General features: G+C 37.4%; 1 protein-coding gene across 1 annotated transcript in view; it reads right to left on the bottom strand.

The window, feature by feature from the left end:
• LOC140163108 (macrophage mannose receptor 1-like) overlaps nt 1-17,367 on the bottom strand; it is a 33,982-nt gene extending 16,615 nt beyond the window's left edge. The window contains exons 1-9 of the mRNA XM_072186484.1: nt 17,121-17,367; nt 15,370-15,528; nt 10,629-10,720; nt 9,895-10,066; nt 8,418-8,474; nt 5,690-5,857; nt 2,941-3,041; nt 811-955; nt 167-280 (exon numbers count right to left, since the gene is read on the bottom strand). Coding sequence (XP_072042585.1) covers nt 167-280; nt 811-955; nt 2,941-3,041; nt 5,690-5,857; nt 8,418-8,474; nt 9,895-10,066; nt 10,629-10,720; nt 15,370-15,528; nt 17,121-17,196 — 1,084 coding nt within the window. The 5' untranslated portion in view covers nt 17,197-17,367. The remainder of the gene's footprint in view (nt 1-166; nt 281-810; nt 956-2,940; nt 3,042-5,689; nt 5,858-8,417; nt 8,475-9,894; nt 10,067-10,628; nt 10,721-15,369; nt 15,529-17,120) is intronic.
• Nucleotides 17,368-23,883: the final 6,516 nt, after the last annotated feature.

The raw sequence follows: 23,883 nt of genomic DNA, 5'->3' as shown, positions 1-23,883 counted from the left end.
GAATTGCTGTTGCCATCTTGCTATTGAAACTACATGAATACGTAACAATGCCACTCTGGTTACATGCCAGACATCTTGTTTGCAAGCTTCAAAGGCAGCGCACGTTTATTTTAATAAACTTGAGTTTATAATATCTATAATTAAGGGCTGTACTACTTTGATTTACCATCTTCTTCTGGAGTATCAATGATGTCCGGTCCATCTCCTAAAGTATCAGTGGTGTCTGGTTCATCATGTTCATGTGGTACATGCGTTATTGTCTCAGTTGCCCTAGTAAGTTCTACACAAACAAACAAAAACATGTTTTACCACTGTATGGTTGAAAAATAATTATTTTTTAACAAAACGCCTTTTTGTCTCGTACAATGTTAACAAAATGTATTACAACACATTTAGGAATGTACATATGGCGACTATAAACAAGCAAAGGTACATATCAATAGCCTACTAAAATAAACTGCCTATAAAGTCATATTTACAAGTTTTGAAAAAAATGGAAAAAAATGCTTTGCTTGACTTATTATTATTATTATGTTGATTTGCTAGCTAAAAAATATATGTGTATATTAATGTGATAGCTGTTGGTATTTTAGCATTGAAAATTATGCAATGTTTTGTTAGAAACATTATTGATCACATCAAACAACCGTGATCGCTAAGTGACGAGCTATTGGTATTTGACTAATGAGACTCTCTTCCTAACGCAACAAAAAGCGTCTACGTCATTGGCTAAAAACTAATCGCTATCGCTCAGCGATGTAGTATACATTCTTAATGAGGAATGAATCATTAGGCATAGAGGTAACATACCTATTGGTTTTTCACATATATAAGAAGCTAATACCCAACATGGGTAGTCGTTCCATGATCCATCTCTCGAAGGCCACAAGCCTGCACAGTCATCACCAACATTCATATTGTTAGGTTCCCCCGATGTCCAAGCGGTAAAATCGAGCTGCAGAAGAATAAAACACAAGATGAGTTAAGGACATTTGGTGAGGGGATGTGCTGCCACATTGGCGCACTTTTTTCTACCCCCTCTTTCCCAATGACACCTTTTTGTTACCAAAAGATCCCTTTATTTAAAGAGTTTTGAGCGAATTTCTATTTTAAAAAATCTCTCCCCGCAAAGGTACCAAATGACCCCGTTTATTCTCTAAATTCGCGGATGGACTATTGTTTCCCAGCAATGTCTTCCTCTTCTTCTTCTTCTTCTTCTCGTAACCTTGAAATAATTTACTTTATATACCTTATTATATAGATTCCTGCCATCTGATTGGTTAAAAGTGCGGTCATTGAATTAACTATGCCCCTCTTGTTAAGAAATACGTCAAAACTGAACTATTCCCCGGGCGTAGTGCATTTGCTTTACTATTCCTGGAGCACAGTTATTTAAATCTCCTCTCCTTGATTGAATAATATCACTGTTTGCAATACGTCATTTCCAAGTGTGACATTAAGACTGTAGAAGAGACTGATTTTGTTTTGGCGACGTCAACACCGAGTCAACCGAGCCGGTAAAAACAAAACAAGCAAGAAGATAAATTGTGGACAAAAATAACCGAATCAGTAGAGAAGTACACTCCCAACGTGTTAAAAAACGGGTGAAGATACTTTACAAGTTGTAAGCATTATGCAATAAAGTGAAAACAAGAATTGAAGCTTAGGATTAGGCGTAACTTCGAAAATCATCGTCACGGACTTTGAATTCTAAAAAAAAAAACACTGGACGTGCCCATATGATATCAATTGAATGATAATACCGCAAATATAAGGATAATTAAAGGCGATCATTTGGAGGAAAAGAGTTGGTAAGAATAAATAAAAGCTTGCTCCTAAATTCAACCAAGTGCTATTATATAGAGCTACGCACTGAGGCAAGAAACTTATTATACTATCGGAAATTGTCTGTCACTCAAAGTTACGCAAATTCACGCGTCCATAAGTGGTATATCATATCTATATATGAGCTCAAATGACATTGATCAGTCCTTCCCGCCATTTTGTTTCCTACATAAGATTATTCCCGTGTTGTAATACTTAGACATAAAAACACATTTGTCAACATACCATTTAAAATTATATTATTAATAAATAATAAATTGATGGGATATGACGGTGATAATTGAGATATCATATGCTTGAAAGAATCAGACCCCCACATCAGACCGTGATCAACGTATCTTGAAGATCATGAAGATATAGACATAGTTACACTCATGTTCTATATAACTGTTGTGCGGTACCACTATAAATCATTACAATCATGTTCATGTACCTAAGTGACTTGTTTTGCATCGTGGGTTGAACATAAAAATAAGTCTAAATCGAAATGTACTAGAAACGTTATGGCCGTGGTCACTTAGGTATATCATATATGCTCAATTCACGTGACCGTAACTTCCGCTTTGCTCTTATGAACTCTATTACCATCCTGACTGAGGCCTTGCCTTGCATACTTCGTCTACGGTCTCGGGCCTATCCGTCAATCTCTGAAAGAATGGGCATGTCCTAGGCAACCAGCCTGGCCTAGGATAGCATATTCTTTTAACCAATCACATGACAATAATCTATTTTTAATATGTAGTCCTACAGGGGGATATGTTATTTGATGTAGTCCTGCTGGGAGCCATGTTTTACCGTGAATTCCGATGGTAGGTTTATCTTTGTTTTTGTTTTTTATTGTGTAGTCCTACAAGGGTGAGGAGTAATGAAAAGTAGTCATACAGTCAGTTTAGTCCTATAGTGGGATTCTTTTACTGTGTATCCCCACGAGGAGATTTAACCGTAGTCCTATTTTTGGTCACCGTGCAGTTGTACGGGGGACTTTTATCCTCTACGGAAAGGAGTTTATCCCACTGATGGCTTGAGCAACTTAATCCTCCAATGGCCACAACATGCAAAGATTTCATGTAAACTGAGAAATGAAAGCTTACATACCGTTGTACCATCTACCCACTGAAACCTTGCTTCAGTTTGTGTGTAACGTAGGCCAATAGAGTAGTAATGCTGATAGTCATTCGGGTCTTCGAGTATGTTAGCTGTATTATGGAGGTAAAATAAATGAATATCATTACGTAAAATCGACCTTAAACAAATTTCACTTGTGTGATGCGATCAAGCAAAATCAGTCGGAACTTGGAAATGTTAAATTTTGACTTTCTTATACGGTAGTAAAATACATTTACAAAACTGCATTTTGCAGAAAACCCCATTGAAGTTGGGCAACTAGTTCCAAAGATATGAGCAATTAAAGAGTTTCCAAAACAAGAGGAAACAAAAGTAAAATAATACTTACTTTGTTTGGCTATATATCTCAAAATCAATATTTCCGATACTGATTTTTCTTGATCGCATCACATTATGTGTTGGCCTTCTTCTATTGTATTTGTTCATCTGTGTATGGAGAGCTAAAACTCCGTCGGTTTCAGGGCGTAGTTCATTGAACTCACCGGACTGTTTTTGCAAGTACTTTCCTATTATGCACTAATCGCAGCTAATGGATCGAGGCGATGGCAATTAAAACCCTAATAAATTATTTATAACAGTTACGTAATCAGTCATTAGTGCGGACAGTCTTCACTCGCAAACCACCAAAATGGGTTATATTTTTGTGAATCACGTGAATAGAGTGCCCTTTCAAGAATATATGTGACGTGTCTAGTCAAAAGGAGACACTTTTGGGCAGGATCGTAAATGGAGAAATAGCCACAAATCTGCCCGGAGGTGATTTTTTTCACGATTTGAGTTTGTTGCGAATTTGTGATGTTATTAAGGGCTGGGGTATGAGCGACCTTCAAGTACAGGTATCTGGAGAAGGGAAGCAACTAGTTACCCCAAATCACAGCGACAGGTAGTGACTTGGCCGTCGAGTGTTAATATATATTTATTTTGGAAGGTTCGTGTTTGTTTTAAATTTTGGGGCGTTTTTCCAAAATTTGATATTTTTGGTGATATTTCAAAAAAAGCGACATGCCAAAGACAAATGTTTTTGCACATACTTTGTTATTGCTAATACAACTCTTTTCTGCATACCTACGTTACAATTCGTTTTGGTGATTTAGTAATATTATAAATTTTGTGACTGCATCTTGGTGTTTTCGATGCGATTTTAAGCTTACCGTGATTTAACGTTGATATCTGGTCTTGCTCCTTTTATAATTTCACTTTGATCGTCGGCTTTTGTAAATAACAGAATGTAGATTGGCTCTGAATAAGTCTCGTAGTCCTCTTGCTGGGGTTTTTCATGATATATTTAGTTTGTATTTGCATGTAACAACCCAAAAACGACCTCTGATTTCAGGGTTGAAGGCTGTTTTCGGAATTTCCGTGGACTCAAACAAGTGCACGAGTGGCGACTATGGTTTTATACTTCCCGCATTGATGATTGCGTCTACGCCTAACAATATACTTCTTTTTATATGTTGACTGTAGCTGGTAATAATGGTATATACACTGGTATACAAAGAATTGGTTACATGTCAATGACCATTAACTTCAGGGATAGACCCTTAGATTATTTATGCGCCTTTCTATCATGCAGTATCTTTACCCGCAGACATGTGCCTGTGCCATGTGCCAATATTGCGTAACGTGAAAGGTTAATACATTTCTTTGACTTCGAAGAAACTGTGTGCTTCTATGGCCTAGCGGTCTAAGGCGTTGTGGTTTCTAAGTTGCTGTTCTTGGCATCGCTTGTTCGAAACCGTGCGTCTGTCGCTTTTCTTATGCTGCTTTATTTTTCCAACGTTGGGCCTAGAAAAACTAATTTATAATTTCTTTTTGTATTATTTATTTATTCATTTATTTATTTATTTATTTATTTATTTATTTATTTATTTATTTATTTATTTATTTATTTATTTATTTATTTATTTATTTTATATATTTAATGACGTTTGGGGGCTCGAGAGAACGGACACATTTATTTATTTATTTATTTATTTATTTATTTATTTATTTTTGGATTGATTATTTGATGAGCAGATTTGTCGATTGCTACTTTAGTTGTGGGATTTCTATTTGATTTTGAGTGACATCGTACATTAGCATTGATTTTTTCCGTTAAGCATTATTAAGAATTAATATCACAGGTTTTAGTGCAGATAGAAAGTTGGCTTAGTGATACTATCCGTTGATTCAGAACTGGAAGGTGCCGGGTTCGATTCCCACCTATGCCTATTTTTTTAAAGACTTGGAAAATGTCTGCAGTAAGTTTATTTGGCGCGCGATCTCAGTTATTCATTTTCTGATGGCTGTGCCTCTTACTCCCTCTGGAATCCAAACCACGGTTCGCTCATTACACCTCCCTTAATGTTAGAAATATTGTCTGATAGTTTCAGACCGGAATATAACTGGCATCTTGTATTTTATGAGACATTTTTCAAGATTATTCCTACTCTCAACATTGTCAGTAATATTTTTAAAGGCCGATATCTCAATTTTCCAATCTTATAATACCATAACTTACGAACGCAATATCTTCGCGTAGAAATGCCCGATTTCATTGAGAAAAACGGTGTTGTGGAGCAAAATATCTCTATATTTAAGATATGTAAAAAGCTCAAAATTGATAAGTGTCTCCTTTTGACATGACACGTCACATATACTCTATATCATAAACATTCAATATTTGTATAACAATGCACTTTGCCAAACCACAAGGCCACACTTCAAAATGCAACAATACCTTCTAAAAAGTCCTGTTCTTCTTGGCTGTGTATGACAGCAAGCTGCGCGCCTAGAAGGCTACATTGTCTTTCGGCTTCCACATAAGTAACATAATGGACAGTATGCTCAAACAAATAACATGCATTGTTGAACTCTCTCCATCCTTCACCACAGCGCGTTGAAATATCTGTTTTAGGGAGAAAATAAATGAGTAAAACTAGACTAAGAAGGAGATACAGTTTTCTTAGATCGCAGAATAAACTTTTTTAAAGTGCATATGATTCTACTCGTCGTGTGCATCACATACTGGTCTGTCTTGAATTTTTTTACTTTTTCGAGAAAATTGGTATTATAGTTCTTTTTATGGCGCTCTTCCAATTTAAGAAATTACATACCTCAATTTTTCCTAAATAATTAGTTATAAAATGTTAAATTTAAACTATTTATGATTTTTACAAAATACGTATTTACCGTACCGACTACAATTTAGATGTAACGTAAAATCCATAGTCTAATTAAATTATAGAAAGGTAAGCTTAATACAAGGATTTTCAATTGCGTTTTTTTAGAAATACGTGTTTTTCGATATAGACCAGTATGTGATGCGTCCGACGTATTATAGCCTACGTTACATCTATTTGAAGCGACCCTTACTTTTGGGCAGGTGGTACTCGTGGAATGGAGGCGTTCAATAATGTTTAAATTGTAGTCGGTATACACTCTAAAAATGTGTGGTAGCTTTATTTGGTCACGGTGCAAGCATGCGTGCAAGCATGCATGCAGGCTTTAGAAAATAGTTATTATTCACAGTATGAATGAGGTAATAGGCTTCGAATGCAATTTTGGGTTATAAAGGAGTATAATGGAACCATAATTTCAAAGACATGCATGTTTTCTGTGGCAGAAGCTCCGATTATATGTAAAAAGATTCTCAGAATAGAGCAAACTTTTTTACAGTGTATTTGTGTTACTATCATGCAATGAAACATGCAATAATCCGGCAAGACAACAATTATTGGTTTCTTTAATGAACGAAGGTGACACATTCAGCGTGTTTATAGTGCGAACAGATGTGCGGTACATTGCGGTATAATTTCTATCCGGTCAGAAATTATCCGGAAACTTGCTCACTATAAACATTAGCCGTATTTTTATGTACCGCACTAACATTATCGTACATTTGCAATGACCCTGAGGTCACAAGGGGAATGTGTAAATATTGTGGCGCGAGCTATAAACAGCCCATTCAACAGTATAATCATGTAGCATCTGTTTTGATAACTCTTGGGGGTGAGAATTGTTCCAAATGTCCTGCGTGATTGAAAATATACCGCAATGTACCGCACATCTGCTCCCACTATAAACACGCTGAAAGAGCAGTGAAGGCCTTCTCGATATTTTAATATGTTGTTCATACAGGGCCTACATTCTTAACCTACAGGGTTTCCATGAAAGAACTGTATCGTCGGAAACTTAATTGGGTATTTCAACGTTACAACAAAACTAAAGAAATGGTGTGGTTTAGGAATAAATCAGCTATCACATACTTTTTGAATTTTGACAATTGACCACACCGTTCATGAAATATTTTACGAAACTCCCTCATTTTGAAACCTTTCCACGAATTCAAATATCAATCGTTGATCTGTATTCGGAGTGCTAATCGCTGCGCATCATCAGCGCATGAGGTGTCTATTGTCATGCATAAATATTTGACTCCGTGGGACGGATTGAAAATGAGGTAGTTTCGTAAAATTCTTTTATTTCAAAAACGGAGCTGTCAATTGTCAATATTCAAAAAGTATTTGATAGCTGATATATTCCTTAACGACAGCAGTTATTTACTTATGTTTGGTTTATGCGTTAGAATACCAAAGCAATTCAGTTTCCGACGATACAGTTCTTTCAGGCACACCTTGTATATCTTGCAATGAAATATGGACAAAATAATAATTATAATTAGTCCTTTAAAATTACAAGTTAAACACAATTTGGTACGGTAACCGAACTGGGTATCCCAATTTTGATATATTATTGTCCATGATCTAAGCCTATAATAATTTTATGTCAACATGTTTGATCTCATACCGACAAAATTATAGTTGATAGTACGAACAACATAATTTTTCTAGCGCCCTTTTCTTTCATGGCAAGTTTCTTTGAGACGCGAATCAGAAATCGATAATAATAGAGAGATTGCGAAGAGGCGTTCACTGCTAACGCCATACGGGTTACGTATTACGACATTGTGTCGGAGAACGTCAGAGTGCCGTTCACATCCAAACTAGTCTCCTACACAGCCAGTTTGTGTCGTTCCTAACGCTCGTCGTTCCTAGTATGTTCGTGATAGCCGCATACAGTCTGACCCGAGACTACATCTAATCGCAACTGAAATAAGCTCATGGTGGCGCTATGCTGAGACATGCTGAGATGAGATGAGATGAGAATAGATTCTCATCTTCTCTCATCGAACCCATTTTCCTCGGTATTGATATGCAAATACGCTGTATCTATTGCTCTAAGCAAGTTTAGTCCAGATTAGCGATATTTGAGTTTTGCGGGCTACTGGAAAATTTGTAGGCCTATTGTTCACCATCAAAATTCAATAATATTATTATTAGTATTATTATTATTATTAGTAGTAGTAGTAGTAGTAGTAGTAGTAGTAGTAGTAGTAGTAGTAGTAGTAGTAGTAGTAGTAGTAGTAGTAGTAGTAGTAGTAGTAGTAGTAGTAGTAGTAGTATTACCATCGTCGTCCGGTTCATCTGGTACATGCGTTACTGCCTCAGTTTCCCTAGTAAGTTCTACGCAAACAAGAAAAGAAAAGTGAACGTAACACGAGAGCAGGGTGCACCAATGTATGGTTGTAAAAGCATTGTTTTTTAACAAAACACCGTTTCAACTCATAAATTGTTAACAAAATGTATTACAACGCGTGAATAAAATCTGTATGAAAGTATAAACGAACCAATATGACGACTATAACAAGGTACATATCGTCAGCCATAAAATGAACAGTACTAGTTTTGAGACAAAATGTAAAATATTGACTTAAGACATCGGATAGCGAAGTTTGTACAGTAGTGTTTTGGTAGGACCTGAGAGCACATCAGATACACCAAATTGTATTCTGAATACGATAAATGTCCTTTTGATATCAAATAATTTGGATTATTTGAAATTTTATGGCAAAATACATATTTTTGACACTTAACTGTCCTCGAAATCAACTTTCTAAATCTCATGATATGTGCTTAAAGTGTATGTATAGCTGGGAGGAAAAGCCAACCACCATCTCAAAATTCTTACCTTTTCTATTGAAGATATACATTTTTCCCAAAAAGACCTGTTTTTGACAACAGTACTAGCTCATAACTTGATCTCATGCTCATATGGAAAGGTTTCTGTACAAAAATGATTCTCTTATAAACCATCATGCGCATAGTTGTCACCTCGATACACATGAGCACACATTTTCCTCCAAGAGCTTCCAAGCAGAGAACAACAAGCAGTGAATGTCTCCACCACAGTAGAGCTTTGAAGCTTCTAGCTGAAAATGGGCTTCTTTGATTGGTTTTTGTCGAAACCTCAAGTGTTCCCTTCATTCAATCAGAATTTTTTTTGATCAAACGAAAGCTAACACTTCTCCCTAAAAACACTTTCAGTCACTAAGTCAACAGATAACGCAATTCAATGTTATAGCAAGGCGAATGTGGAAAATCTGTTGACAATTACCTATACAAACACATTTGTTGACCAAAATGAAGGTTTTAAAAGTCAAAACTTCAAGTGTTCCTTACAATATTTTTCAAATTTTATATCATTAAATGAGAAAGCCCACTTATATTGTCCATATACTAGAGTCAGTAGAATGAGCAATGGTCAATTCTCTTTAAATTGCAAATCTTGTGCAAAAAGTTACTATATATTTTCGCCTGTTTTGTCATACGGTTGTAAATTCAATGAACTGTGACTTTTAAAAAAGAGCGCTTACAAATTGATATGTTGCAGTATAAATTTGTTCCAGATGGGAGAGGGGAAGAAGCATAACGTTTTCGGGGGGGGGGGGGTGAAAATGTGCAAAATCGCAATATAAAATATTACGGCGGCAATCATCACACAGTACAAGAGGAACTATACCTCACAATGGAAATTTTTCCCCTCCCTCCCCCGGTACGCCTCTGCAGATGAGCATATTTTTAGTATCTATATATTATAATTTACCTGCTTTGCACATGTATCTATAGCGACCAGAGCAGTCTTCGTCGTTCCATGATCCACTGGCAATATCGTGTAAGCTTCCTCTCTTCATGTCAATGCAATCTTCTTCGCCACCTCCCCAGCTGTTTGGTTCAGAAGTACCGGTCGAATGATGAATCCAATCAGTAAAGCCGTACTGTCATGAAAATAAAATAATGATAGTTTGGCATTATCGACTATTGATGAGTCATTTTTGAAGTTCTGATCATTTTAACAGAGCCCAATGCGGGTCCAATGCTAAATTTCTATTTAAAAAAAACGCCCACTCTTCATTCTCACAATTCACTATAAGCTATTCATAACCTCATTAATATATGCGAAACCTGTGATCCAATCAAAAGAAATTGATTGCCTGACCGCGCACTAATTGCGAGGTCATTAATAACTCACAATGACTCCTGACGCGCTACAATGACGTTTTATGGCATAAAATAACATAAAATGCTATTTTGATTTGTTCAAATTATTAAATACGACGGTAATGAATGACAATAATAACTTTGCGCCATCTATTTTGAGTTCATTGTGTGAAATTGTCGGGTTTTGTTTTGGGCCTCGGTATTTTTCCTCGGGAGCTACCGCTCCCTCGGAAAAATACCTCAGCCCAAAACAAAACCCTCCGATTTCACACAATGACCTCAAAATAGATGGTGCGCAGTTATTATTGTCTAAATGTTATGATATTGATTGATACTTACAGGGGTCCCATCGATCCATTCAAAATTGCCTTCAGTAGTAATATCATGAAGTCCGATCCACATGACTGTGATTCTATTTGTCCGCATTTGTTCTTCATATAAGACAGATAAAAAAGAGGTTACAGGCCTTTTGGGTACCGAAATTAGGTGGTCGTGTGTGACATCACCATCTGGCTGTAATTTGTCAACTTGCAAAAATAAAAAAAATCTATCCAATTTGTAAATTAGAATGCAACAGACTGTCTAACATAGTAATAATGGGTTCCAATCATTTAAATATAGTCTGTATATTGGGCTATTCCAGAATATAGATGCACACCCCCTACAGAGGAGTTCTGGTTTCCGCACTTTTTCTCCAGTTATGATTGTTAGAAAGTGTCCAAATGCTACATATTTCAACGGAAAATATATAGCTTAAAATTTATGAGGCTCAATTTTGACTTAATTGATTTATTTCCAAATCTTTTCCAGTAGCATTGGCAACTAGAATTCCAGAAAACTTACTTGAAATCCAAACATTCCTTTTTTTGAAAGGTTATTCATCTATAGGTGGCGTGCAATTGGAATATTTATGAATATTGTTCTGACGATAATTTATTCGATAATTGAATATTGATCATAGTGCAGTATGCCATGATAACCATTCATCAAGTGAACGTTTTTATATCCGTGAATCAATTGCACTGACTGTAGCGATGTTTTGTTTGTGCGTTAATAAAGACTTCACTCCTTGTTAACCCTGCAACCAATAAAGACGTGCCCAGGATTGGCTCATGATGGCGATTATATTGTCATCATGTCTTGCACGTGAATCATATTCAATTATACTTATTATGATGCAATGTAACTCTGGTAAGACTTATTATTAAAACACACATTATATTTTGATCAGTTTGTCTGATGTTGTAAATTCACAATAAATTCATAAACTTAATTTCTGTTTCATTTGGTTCATTTTGTGTTAGTCATTTCCTTTCCCGTTCATTTTCCCTCATCCCTTGGGACCCCAAATCTGGTACCTCGCTCTGCTTTCCTCTTGGACTAATTCCCCAATTTAGATTCATAATAATATTCTGTAGTCCAGATAACTGATTTCCGAGCCGTGGTCTTTTGACCGTAACAATAGTCTAGCAAAGTAGAGTGGAGTGGTTTATGCTTTGTAGAAAAAAACATTGTGAGATCTTATAAAATTACTGCACTGCTTTGACTTTCACCGAGGAGGATATTCTGGAGGCGGCACTACAAATTAGCATGTGACTTTAATATGTCAAATCTAACAAATTTATAGAACCACTGCGCATGTATGCATCCCACGTGATGGTATGACCATGATGCAGGGGCTATTTTAACGTGCCTCACCGTCACGTTCGTGCAATGAGATAAAAGTGTTGATGAAGTAGAGTGCGTTTCAAAAATAAAAAATTGACATTTTTACCTGAATGTGACCGTAAGAAAGGCTCTACCATTGTCTACTATTAAAGCATATCTACACGGATGGTTAATTTTCACTGCACGAATATTTTATCTCGTCACGTACGTGACAGTGAGGCACGTTAAAATAGCCCCTGCCATGATGACGCAATCACCCGACATCTATTGTACGCACGGTTTCGTTGCCCGTCCTGCTTGGCACGCAAGGAGTCCTGAGGTTCAAACCTGGGGGTACCAAGCAACGTAAACAACTTCTCCGATACTTGGAGGGTAAGGGTTGAGGTCGCTGTGCTGGGTTTGTTTGGGAGTGTCTTATTTATTAAATCATGTAGTAAATCACACGAGGAAACACACGCAATCGAACATAGCACTGTGAATCATGGGCAGAGAAAGGTCAGGTCAGGTTTTTTTAATGACTTGAACTTCCAGCTGGATATCGTATGAAAAACCTATGATGCATTTCCTTCTTTTTATGGACAACAAGTATTATTTTCGATATTATTATTTATGTCAGACGCCACTGAGCTCGTTTGGGGCACTCTGTAGACACAATGAACAGGCAAAGTTCGCTCAAAATTCACCGGCTTGATGCCAACCTTAATCAAAGTTAAGAAAGTGGTCGATATCGGTGAATTATTCATAACCGATCGACAGCTTGTCAAACAACCCAGCGTTATTTGTGATAGGTTTGCATTAGTAGTAGAAAATCTGTTAAGTCAGTGGCATCTTCCTGCTATTACCAAATGTGGGCCACCTGTCATACTTGTAGTAAGACTTAACAGTTAGGACGCTGGACAACCGATTGTTATTGTTCTGCAAGGCTCACTCAGTCATTTAATAAGGCAATACAAACGATCGAATTTGGTATTCAAATGAACAAAATTTTGAGTTACACCTTTTCAGTGTAAAATTATTTTTCTCGGCCAAATGAAAAGCAATAATTTTCATTGTTTCAGTAAATGACAGGAAAAACTGTAATGCTTGATACTGTATTTTTTTTCAAATCTTAGTGTTAAACTTAGTCGTGAAATTCAGTCATTTAGTGTAAGATTTTCGATTTTGATAGGCTTCAACTCTGCCCGCGAGCCTTTTTTTTTTTTTACCTTTTAGCTTTTCAAAGTAATATAGTTCGCTAAAGAAGGATTTTTCCCAACTTTCTAACGCACATCACCGTGAGCGATATATCATAGTTTTGTCAGAATTTCCGTTTTGATTCCATAATTTTTGACTACCAGCTGAAAAATTTTCAAATCCACGCGTGAAATACTAGCATTGTGGATCGATATCTCTGGGTGCCCGGCCTGGATACAGTGTTGCCAGAACTTCAATATAGCAAAGAAATTACCCAGTGTTTCAATTGTCATGAAGGTGACTGGGTATAGTGCCTTTTGTTTGTGTTTGTTTGAAATTGCTTAAACCCACCGAAAGTCATAATGAAGCAGCCAAAACAATACAAGGTTAAACATGGAAGTTTATAACAACCTATTATAATGACCTTAAGGAAAAATCATGTATGGCAACAATGAGCCTTGCATTGTAAGTCATGGTTAAAATGTGTTGAGTACCCACCCCACCTCCATAGGCCTACATAATATTACATACCGGTACCTTATAATATTTATATAGCACGGCTATAGCTATGCATTTAGAAAGTAGGTCCTATAGCGCTAAATTATGACAAATAGGCCTACACAAACCCGAACGCAAGTCTGAAGGGTGTAATGAAAATGCCAACCCGCGATGGGGGGGGGGGGTCATTCAAAATTCACCTGGAGATAGGAGGGACAGAAAATTAAAATCCCTCTAATAACACGCGAATTTTTCTAGGTTTGGACAGTGGATTTTCCCATGGACCTCATCCTAGGTAAATAAACAAACAAACAAACAAACAAACAGACAAAATGGTTTTCATAATCATGGAATCCATAGCCCCTATAAATTGAAATTGCAGGCTATCACGGGAGCAAATTTCCAAAATTCACCTCATTTACCAGAATTGGGGATTTGGGCTACCAAATCGCTGGTCAGGCAATCCTGGTTTTCAATGGAAAAGGGAACTGGTTGACAGCAATTGAAATATCGATTATTTCTGCTGGTTGCTCTCGAGATAATTTGACATTTTCGGAGCATGAAGGGAAAAAGGGTAAAATAAAAACGGAAATTCTGACAAAACTATAATATATAGACCCACACGATGTGCTTTACAGAGGTGGGAAACATCTTTCTTTAGCAAACTATATTAGTTTGAGACACTAAAAAATGAATTCTCGCGGGCGAACTAAAGGCCTAGAAAAAAAATATCACACTAAAAGACAAAATATGATGCTTGAATTTTAACACCAGGATTTTAAAAAAAATGTATATCCAAGCACAAAAAAATATTGCTTTATATTTGACCGAGAAAATAAATTTCGAAGCAAAAAGGTATATCTCTGAATTGTGCTGATTTTAACATGTATCGATCGACTTTTAGCGCGACTATGCATTTCTAAAGAATTGGTTGTCCTGCGTCCTAACTGTTAAGGTCTGGGCAATACAATGACGTCAACGCGATGAGGCGCAGCAGGTGTTTCGCGTGTGCATCTATAATGGCGTCTTTAAACGCTTGAAGTATGTACGCCGATGCTTTTAGCGAACGATCGCGATTAAGCTACGTCCAATGAAATGCACACTGCAGGGGCTATTATGCGGAGACAATGCACGTTAGCAAGACAGTGTAGTTACTTTTGTCGCAGTGGAGGGTAATAGATCCCCACGGGTTAAAATCTTGTGACCTCACGTAGACATCTTTTAGACATGAGAGGCATAGGCGAACCAGCCAGGTGAGGAGGGGCAACATTTAAAAATCGTCCTGCTAGTCCGCTACTAAACTTATACTTTACCGAAACAAATGCGGGCGACCAAAAATGCTAAAAAGGGCCAAATAAGGGCACTTACTTGTGACCTAAAACCGGGCCAAAAGAAGATGCACATTACAACTTTTGGTTAGTTTTGTCTATACCAGAGGCGGTGTAAGGCAATTTTTGGTTGAATAGAAAAAAGTATTTGGTACTAAAAGTAACACTACTAAATACCGTTTTTGAATAGGATTTGCGACTCGATCTTACTTCACGGAAGAACTATTTCAGGTCATTTAATCGGTTGAAACCTGAATGGCACAAAAATAATAATTTAAGCACGGATTTTTAATTCTCACTGCACGAATTTTTAATGTCACCGCACGAACGTACTATGAGGCACGTAAAATAGCCCATGGTGTACTGATGTCACTGACTCGCTAGGGTGAAAATGCTATAGAAGATAAACTTACGTAAAAGAAAGTTATTTTCGTCAGGACCGTGAATACTTGTCAACTCGGCGCTCACATTTTTACATGATAATTTTGCATCTGAAAATGACTTAGTTGCCGTAGACAAGTAGTAGCAATGTCCATCATACGTGGTCCAACCATCTGGACAGGCACCGTAAACTGGTTGTAAGAAAACAAAAACATTTGTAAAATTATCTCCAAATACTATTTTATTATTGCCTTGATTCAAGGCGTATTGTGCATCTAGGATAGTGCTATCTACACAAATCTATTACTAAGTATAGGCCTACATAGAGATCTTTGCCATATGCCTGTAGCCAATAGTCACAGTTAGTCCAAACTACTGTCAAATCAGTCTATGGTCAAATCCATGTTATAGCCACAAGGTACATGACCATGCATAATGTTTACAGATATCAAATGCCTATGTTCCTTTCCTGTTCAGACAACAGCAAGAAATCCTTCATAGCCACAGGAAATCATTCATAGCCTAACACCCGGAATCCAGTACACCAGGATTACCAACTATGCAACCAAACACTATCTGTTGTGAAGACTCACCCTTACCTTGGTGTCCATCTTCAAGATAACTTTTGTTGAAGGTCAGTAGAATGCTTGGCGTTGTTCGTCGCAATCTGTACAACTGTCCAGAAAGCTTGAAGGAAACAGCTTATACCAGCTTGTTTAGACCGCATGTGGAATACGCATCGGTGATACGGGACCCCCATCAGAAGAATGACACAAATCGAGTGGAGAAAATTCAGAGGAGCGCAGCAAAATTTGTTAAATCTAACTATGAGCGTACTGAAGGAACTGTAACAACTTTGCACAACGACCTTGGATGGCAGTCACTGGAGGAGAGAAGAAGAACAGCCCGCTTGTCCATGATGTATAAGATCGTCCATGATGAGATAGACATCCCCAGCGACCGTTACCGTACGCCAGTTACCCGGCTTTCTCGCCGCAATAATACAAAAAGTTTTATTCACCACCAAACTCGCATCCAGTGCCACAAAAACTCGGTTTTCCCCCGAACCATTACCGACTGTAACAGTCTAAAAGAAACCACCGTTCAAGCAAGCAGCCTACAAGTATTCAAGTCACAACTACAACAACAATAAGCAGCTTTACCCCCGCACAAGCTTGGCTTCTATACTCTTTTGAGTCCAGCCAATATATGAATTGATGTTGATGAAATGGAGCCCGTTTCAAAATTACCAGAGACACTATTCCCAGGATACTTCGATCGACAATTCACAACAGCAAGCCATATAATAACATTAGCTGAGGATGACACCTTCAACATTTTTTTAAAGTCTGTTTTTTACACGATTATATTGTACTTTATTAAACCAACATACCCTGCAAAAATCAAGACCCTAGGTGTTGTAGTTTTGTTAAAATCCGAGATTTAATCCGTTCCATTATTACGCGTATGATGGAAATATTAGTCGAACGCATACACGATGTACGTACAGTACGTACATGGTGTGGGCCACCGAGATCTACACAACAAAGGATCGTGCCGTAACACGTCCGAAGGAATGATACGTATTGGCGATCGGCGCTGGTAGTAAATTCCAATTTTCTTTGCTTTGCCTTAGTTGTTCGGCTCAAAATTTAAATGGGCTATATCTGACAGTAAAAGCTAACATTATATGGCAAAGAAATACTAATCTATTTTGTATGAAAATGTTATAATATGGCTTTAAGTGTTTAATAATATTATAGATATACAAACAACGTTTTACCTTGAGCCTGGTTTAAGAGGAAGCATACTATGATGATGCGTATAAATGAACTGATGCTACCGGTGGATGTATTCATTCTGCCGTAGGCTCAAGCTTCCATACAATAGGTCTTCGATGATTGGCGTCGAGTCTTGTTGGCCTAATATTCGTACTATACAAAATACTTATGCGCTTAATAAAATCATTACAAGGCGTAGACCTATAGCCTACTATATTGTTGCCAATAACACCACAAGAAGCTGTGAAAGCTCATCGCCTGATCTGCTATATTTATACAAAAATGTATAATAAATGTTAATTTAATGTGACACAAACTGACCCAATGAGATAAAAGGAGGCAAATTTAAAAATTGAGTTATTTTCATATTCGACTCGAACAATAACTAATTGTACTTTTGGAGATATCCTTACATCCCAAGCGTGTTTGGATAACAAAGTTATGGTCTTATACAAATGTCATTTTTCTTATCTATTGTATTATTAATTGCTCCCTATTTTTCTCTGTATCTCAATTTTGCAATTCCCGTGTTTGGCCTGGTTAGTCAATTGGCAATGTGCGTATAACATAGCGTTGCGGAACTCGTAGGGAGAATAAAGTTGTATTGTAACCGCATAGAAAACCCAATCTCCTGATCCAGGATATTACATAGGGAAGTACTGGGTATTATGCTAATAGAATTATATACAACGCTCAATTTCAATATTGCCGTCTCTGGTCATATCGGCATCAGATCACATCACAATTGACAATCTGCGTGTAAAATAGCGGAAATCGTAGGCACATAATAGCACATTTAATGGAACAGCGTAAAAAATATTCTGACCGCATAGGAACCCACTCACCTGATCTAGGATTAGACTATATCAAAGGCAGTAGCGTAGGGGTGGGACACCGGCCATCACTGGGACAACGGGCCTGATTGGAGGGGGCGTCATAAGCCGTTTTCGGCAATTTTCCTATGGGATTTCCTAAATCTTCAAATTGATTGGGGCATGACCCCCCCCAACCTCAGTGCCCGTATGACGCTACGCCAGTAGAGTATGGCTGTTATTCGGACCTCATCTCTCAACATCGATTGTGACCTATAATCCCCGACATTGCCTCTATGAACTCACATCCTCCTGATGTTACTTTGGATGAAAGAAGTAAAATAAGCCGAGGGGCCACGTCAATTTTTCTTAAATCCAAGATGGCGGCCAAAATCCCCCAAAATCTACTAAAATCCCTCAAACATCATGTTTACAGTCTTAAAATCTTATGGAACTATTTCGTTTTACCTTCAACTTATATACAGATATCGTCTCAAAACACATGCACACAACAAAAAATAGATAATTTACTACTCATCGTTGACCCAATATGACAACTCAATTATGACTACCTTTGAAAAATACAGTCATGGACAAAAGTTTGGAATATTTTTTATTTTTGTATCAAATGCAGTTTTCAATCATATTAGGAAAAGGTTTATTGTTATGGAGAAGTGCTCAGTTGAATTTAATTGAAAGATACAAATGTCCTTTGATGTTTACACCACACAGTTTGTCAATTAAACAAATAATTACCCGAGGAAGCGCATTACATTGGAAGGATCACAAACTCGCAACACGTTTTGGTGGTATCTTTGTATCACAAAATGAGATTAAAGACACTAGCAAACTTTATGTTTAAACAAAATTTAAACTCTCGCTGTGACATGTTCAGTCTCTTGCTTGAGACATAGATTATCTATGCTTGAGAAAACACAACTCTATATTTGGTGTGAACACCCCTTGCCAGCTCAAGGTTATGTACGCGACGTGACATTCCCTCGACCAGGTTTGCCAAGATTCCTTTTGGAATATCTCGCCAGCAAGCAATGAGGGCGTGTCTAAGTGCGTAATTGGTTGGCTGTCCATGTTACCTAACCTGCGGGATACTTCTGCACTTAAGTTCTCAATAGTGTTTATATCCGGACTCAAAGCCGACCAGCCCAGGTGTTCTACATTCCCATTTTCAAGGAATTCGCTCGCGCGTAGGGCTCTGTCGGCCGTGGTGTTGTCATATTGGATCACAAAATTATTAATTATTAGTGGGTTTTTAGCGGGTTCGCCGTCGTGAACCCATTGCCTGACCCCTCTTTTTGTTCATAAAATTTCCCTTGCCATTTGAAGTATGTAGATATGAGGCATAACTTCATAAGTTCTACGATCTCATCTCATCGCTTGTCATGCGTGTTCTGTATTTAAGTGTATCATCAACACGCAAGATATCTCCTATAATCACAAAATTGTTCCCGAAATATCTTCTTGCAAACAGAAGCATAACTGTATCAAGAACGCGCAGGTATTGGTCCTGGTTCATGTGTCCTTATAGCATGTAGAGGTGTGATTTCGACCTACTGTGAAATGCTCCCCATACTGTGATTCCACTACCATCTCCCTGAGCTCTAAGCAGGATACAAAGCAAGCGCGCATGCCGATGTTTTTGCAGAAGTATCGGCTTTCTTATTATTTTGTCGTCTTGTGCGAAAACATGCACCAATGCATTCTATTGTTCACAAGTTTCCTGGTAACAGGTGCGTTTAAGGTCCTCAGCCATTCGGCCCTGATTTGGTAAAACGATCTAACTTGAAATTTGGACATTTTAAGATAAATCCATATCTTGGGTAATGTGAGGGCGCTCTTTCCATTGGTGACATCCTCAGGTCACCACCATGCCACCAAATAATGAGATTTTTATATTTTCTTAGACATTAGATCTGTTTAATAATTTATTTTATTCAAAAAGAAAAACGTCAAGTGTTCAAACTTAAAAGCTCTTTTTCTTGAAACAGCAATTTTAATTTCAAGTTAGATCATTTTACCAAATCAGGGCCACATTCTGTTCTTAGCCGAGATACGGGCTTCGTGCGGCAAAGTCTCAGGAGAGATCGGTCTTCCCTAGCGGTTGTTTTCGGAGCCGACCTGACCTTGGTCTAGGTGTAGTAGTTCCGATCTCTCGACGTCTCTTCAAAATTTTAGAAACTGCACCTTATGTAATTCCAAAACGGCACCAATATCCTCTTGTTTGTTGCCGCGATTACGTAAATCAATGACGCGGGCGTATAAATCCGCCCTCAACTCGCACCCGATGATCAGAAATATCGCATACAACAGACAGATGCAACAAAGTAAAGCTGGTTTCTTCACACAGTAATGCAAAAGGCAATGTAACCTTATGAATCATATCGCTAAAATAACTGCAAAAAAGATGCCCGATGGATCATTGGTCATGCATAAGAAGCCATTGTCCTACATTACGTATTATGTGATATGGAATGGTATCTAAGACCTTGCCAGACACCCGTGATCCATTTTGCATGGCTGACGGGTCATTGATGGCAAGAAATCAAAAACATTTGTCCATGACTGTATGATGAAATGATATAATGAGTCCCTGTGTCGTTATGGTCATAGTATTAAAACTTCAAAGGTGCTTGTATGGTCATTGAACCATGATGATCAAAATAAATCCAAAGGCCACAACAAAAGTGTATCTGAGTCCAAATGGCGCCCAAAATCGCGAACGGATCATTCCATGTTAGCTTAAAACAGAATGACTGCACACCCGACCTCTTGGATGATGTTCTACCATTGGTCGTGGGTACCTTTTGTACCCTTTATGTGAGGTCATCAAAAATATCTAATTCCCTTTGAAGTTCAAATGTCGTGACCTTGAGCATATTGAGCTGAATTTGGTCAATAGCAGGCCACATTACAAAGAACCCTTTTTGAAAGGCAATATCTAATAACCAGCTAGTCATGAGCAACAATAAATAACATAGGATATTTACATATAATTTAAATGATAATATTTCTATGCTATTTAAGGGTATTTCAATGCTCAAAATGTGCCAACTGCCTGCCAAAATTTACGATTCAGTCAAAAAACAAAACATAATTATGTAGCCCCCCCCCCCCATGTGCATAAAGACAGACACCTCCCCCTATTTCGTCCGGCTACAGAAGTCGCATTTTACAAACTTTGACGGACCGGTAAATGAGGTACAAAAAGATATATAGAAGTTTATTTTTCTCATCTGAAAGTGTGTACTTTGAACTTTTATATATAGTTTATTTTAGATATTTATTTAGATTATAGATATAAATATATTTATTTAGATTTTGCCACTCTTTTTGTCCATTTTGAAAGTGATACTATAAACATTGAAACAGATTATAACCCTTTCTAATAACTCCAAATTCCACCCTTTCAAATACCAAGAAAAAACCTTCTCTATATTTTATGTAACTCATGTACCGGTCCGTCAAAGTTTTTGAAATTTATGCAACTTCTGTGCACTCATAGAAATGACTTGTTCGTCTTGTTGGCGCAATTCAAAAGGAGTAAGTTTGGACAACTCAAAAATAGTGTAAAAGTTGCCAAAACAAAATTCATTTTAGTTATCCGAACTTAAAAATGCTGAAAAAGCTCAAAAGTTCCGTCAACTAATCAACTTTGTTGGCATTACTTAACAAGTTGATGTAAGTCGTTGCGTCAACTTTTAAGTAATGCCAACTTCTGAATTCAAGTTCAGGGAACTTAGAAAAATAAACAAGGTTCAAAAAACCAATTAGTTGAGTTATTGTAACTCAACATGTAAGTTGATGTAACTCGTTCATACTAAGTTACTGGTACTGGTACTTTTGAGTTATTCCAATTTGGTACTTTGTTACTTAATTCACGTAATTGGGTCATTTTCTGCACAATCAGCAGTATTCAAATATTTATTTTTGTAATCAGTGCAAAATTTTGTATACTATAGCACACCTCTAGAAAATTATGCTAACCTAGGCTAGTTTCATTTTCTGAGTTGTAACAACTCAATAAAGTAAGTGCAAATGAGTGCGACCAACATAATGATATCGAGTCAGCGTTACTCAAAATTGTACGCGTTGGCATTATTCGGAAAGTTGACGCAACGACTTAAATCAACTTACTGAGTAATGCCAACGAACAATTTCTATGAGTGTGGTAGGACCAAATAGGGGTATGGCATTATGCAGGGGGTTACCTGGTAGTTAATACATTTTGAGCATTAAAAGGCCCTTAAATTGCATAGAAATATTATCATTGATCAAAAATATTGATCCCATCTGAATTTTGACCAAATTCAGCCCATCGTCAAATCCTTACCTACTTACATCAAAGACTCACCAGAAGCACTTTAAGATATTCAAAGAATTCAGATTTAGCAGTGATCAACACCACATGTTCACCATGGACGTTAAGTATCTCTACACATCCATACCCATCAAAGATGGTCTCCCCGCTCTCCGCAGTGGCCTAATTAACTAGGGGGGGACGTGTCCCGGGCGCTACCACTAGGGTGCGATGCGCCAAATCGGCCTCACTTAAAAAATATTGAACCGATGCCATTCCCACACCCCGCGTCTAAGATATTCTCGGGTGGGGGTGGTAGGGGCGCTACCAACCCTAGTTGTGGATGTAGCTTCACCTGCCTTTTTATGAACAACACCTCTTTCACAGCTATAAATTCACTAAACCAGAATTCTTCCACAAATATATTGACGACTGCGTGGACGCTTCATCATGCTCCAGTCAAGACTTAGTTGAATTAATATACTATTTGAACAACTTCCATCCGGCCATACAGATATCTATGGAGATATCCACCACCATCCTACCCTTCTTGGACATTCACATATCAATCGACAAAGACCATCTTTCCACATCTGTATACTACAAACCTACAGATTCACATAGTTACCTCCAATGTCCTGCCATCCTCCTGTCTGCAAGAATAGCATCCCGTACTCACACCTGCTACGCTTACGCCGCCTTTGTGATGATGACACTGACTTTGATAGCAAGGCCAATCAAAGGACATCCTTCTTCCATCAACGAGGGTATCCTGAATCAGTCACCAAATGCAGCTCTTCACTAATGGACTTAATGCTACCTTCAACAGTTTAAAATTTTAATTATAATTATCTTCAGCGTTCCCTTTAAATTTGATATATATATATTTTTCGCTGGGTTGCAACGTTATTTTAACCATTATGTATTTTGTTTTTATAATATTATAAACATATTTTTCATATTTTCTGTTTTGTCACCTGACGAAGGGCGAGGCCTGAAAATGACGACATTATAATTACTCTTCTATGTGTTTACTTTCTATTATAACGATATCTTACAAACAGAAACAAAAAAATGGATCAGGAATAGTTAGACTTTCCTTGGTATGTTCAATGTACGTATTATTGTCTTTAAGGGGGTACTACACTTCTGACAAATTTTGTGCTTATTTTTGCATTTTTCTAAAAAAGTATAACACATTGGTGACAAGTTAGATATGTATATTATAGGGGCAAGGACTACAACTACTGTACTGAAAATTCAGCAACTCAAAGCAAGTAGTTATTGATTTATTGATCAAATATTGGTTTTCCTCATTTTTGACTGTAACTCCACAACTGTTGCGTAGTGGTAGTCCTTGCCCCTACAGTATGCATATCTTACTTGTCCCCAAGGCACTATAATTTTGGAGAAAACTGCAAAAATAGGCACAAAATTGGACACATTATGTGCATGTTCGGCCTTGTCAGCGCATTCATATTGTACGTTCGGAATCTTCAATACTGGCTCAATAAGTGATCTATATACATCCGTCATTATTTGAATAATTAGACAGGCGACCGATCATGGCGTATGGGTACAGGAACCTCTCAAATATGAACGTGGTAACGCCAACGTTTATGATCCGGGACAAATATA

This window comes from Amphiura filiformis, chromosome 10 (genome assembly GCF_039555335.1).
Source record: "Amphiura filiformis chromosome 10, Afil_fr2py, whole genome shotgun sequence".
NCBI classification, from domain to species: domain Eukaryota; kingdom Metazoa; phylum Echinodermata; class Ophiuroidea; order Amphilepidida; family Amphiuridae; genus Amphiura; species Amphiura filiformis.
Note: the sequence above shows the minus strand (reverse complement) of the source record. Positions and strands in the feature narration are given on the sequence as shown.